Source organism: Saprolegnia parasitica, assembly GCF_000151545.1.
Source record: "Saprolegnia parasitica CBS 223.65 unplaced genomic scaffold supercont2.292, whole genome shotgun sequence".
Lineage (NCBI taxonomy): Eukaryota > Oomycota > Saprolegniomycetes > Saprolegniales > Saprolegniaceae > Saprolegnia > Saprolegnia parasitica.
Genome location: NW_012156686.1, coordinates 2,532 through 3,341, shown reverse-complemented (window position 1 = coordinate 3,341; position 810 = coordinate 2,532). Strand labels below are relative to the sequence as shown.

Genomic DNA, 810 nt, shown 5'->3' with positions numbered 1-810 from the left:
TGCTTCCGCACCGACGCGCAAGTGTACGAGTACCTCGACGTGCTCGTCAAGCAGAACGCCGGCGTCATCACCAAGTTCCAAATCTCGACCACGTACAAGGGTACCATACTCTCCACTCGACGAACCTGTAGTCTCATACCAAGGGGTAGGGTTGCCGATCTGGGCCTACAAGATCTCGACCGGCGCGCGCCCGTCGTCGCTGTACCTCCACGCGCTTCTCCACGCCCGTGAGTGGGTCGCGACGTCGTCGGCGGTGCACACGATCTCGACGATCCTCGACAACATTGCCGCCAAGAAGCCGACGCCGACCGACACGCACGACCTCATCATCGTGCCGCTAGTCAACGTCGACGGCTACCGCATGACGTGGAATGGCGCGCGCTACCAGCGCAAGAGCGCGAACGAGGTCGACCTCAACCGCAACTGGTACACGCCGATTGTCAACCCGAACCCGCCGCCGCCGAGCTCGCAGATCTACCCGGGCCCGTTCTACTTTAGCGAGAAAGAGTCGATTGGCATCCGCGACTACCTCCTCAAGAACCGCGCGTCGATCGACGGCTACATTGATCTCCACGCGTTCGCGGCCGAGGTCATGGCGCCGTTCAGCGACACCAAGCAGCCCGTCGGTGGCGGCCTCGATGAGAAGTACAAGACGATGAACACCAAGATCGCCAAGGCCATGAGCATGAAGTACAAGGCGACGCTCTCGCACCAGATGTACCTCTCGTACGGCTGCTTCCAGGACTACGCGGTCCGCGAGTTTGCCGGCAAGCCGTCGCTCACGATCGAAATTGGACGGTACCAACTTTG

General features: G+C 61.1%; 1 protein-coding gene across 1 annotated transcript in view; it reads left to right on the top strand.

Moving 5' to 3' along the window:
* SPRG_21733 (hypothetical protein) overlaps nt 1-810 on the top strand; it is a gene marked incomplete at both ends in the record, with an annotated part of 1,886 nt that overhangs the window by 187 nt on the left and 889 nt on the right. Inside the window, 2 exons of the mRNA XM_012355710.1 lie at nt 31-100; nt 150-798. Coding sequence (XP_012211100.1) covers nt 31-100; nt 150-798 — 719 coding nt within the window. The remainder of the gene's footprint in view (nt 1-30; nt 101-149; nt 799-810) is intronic.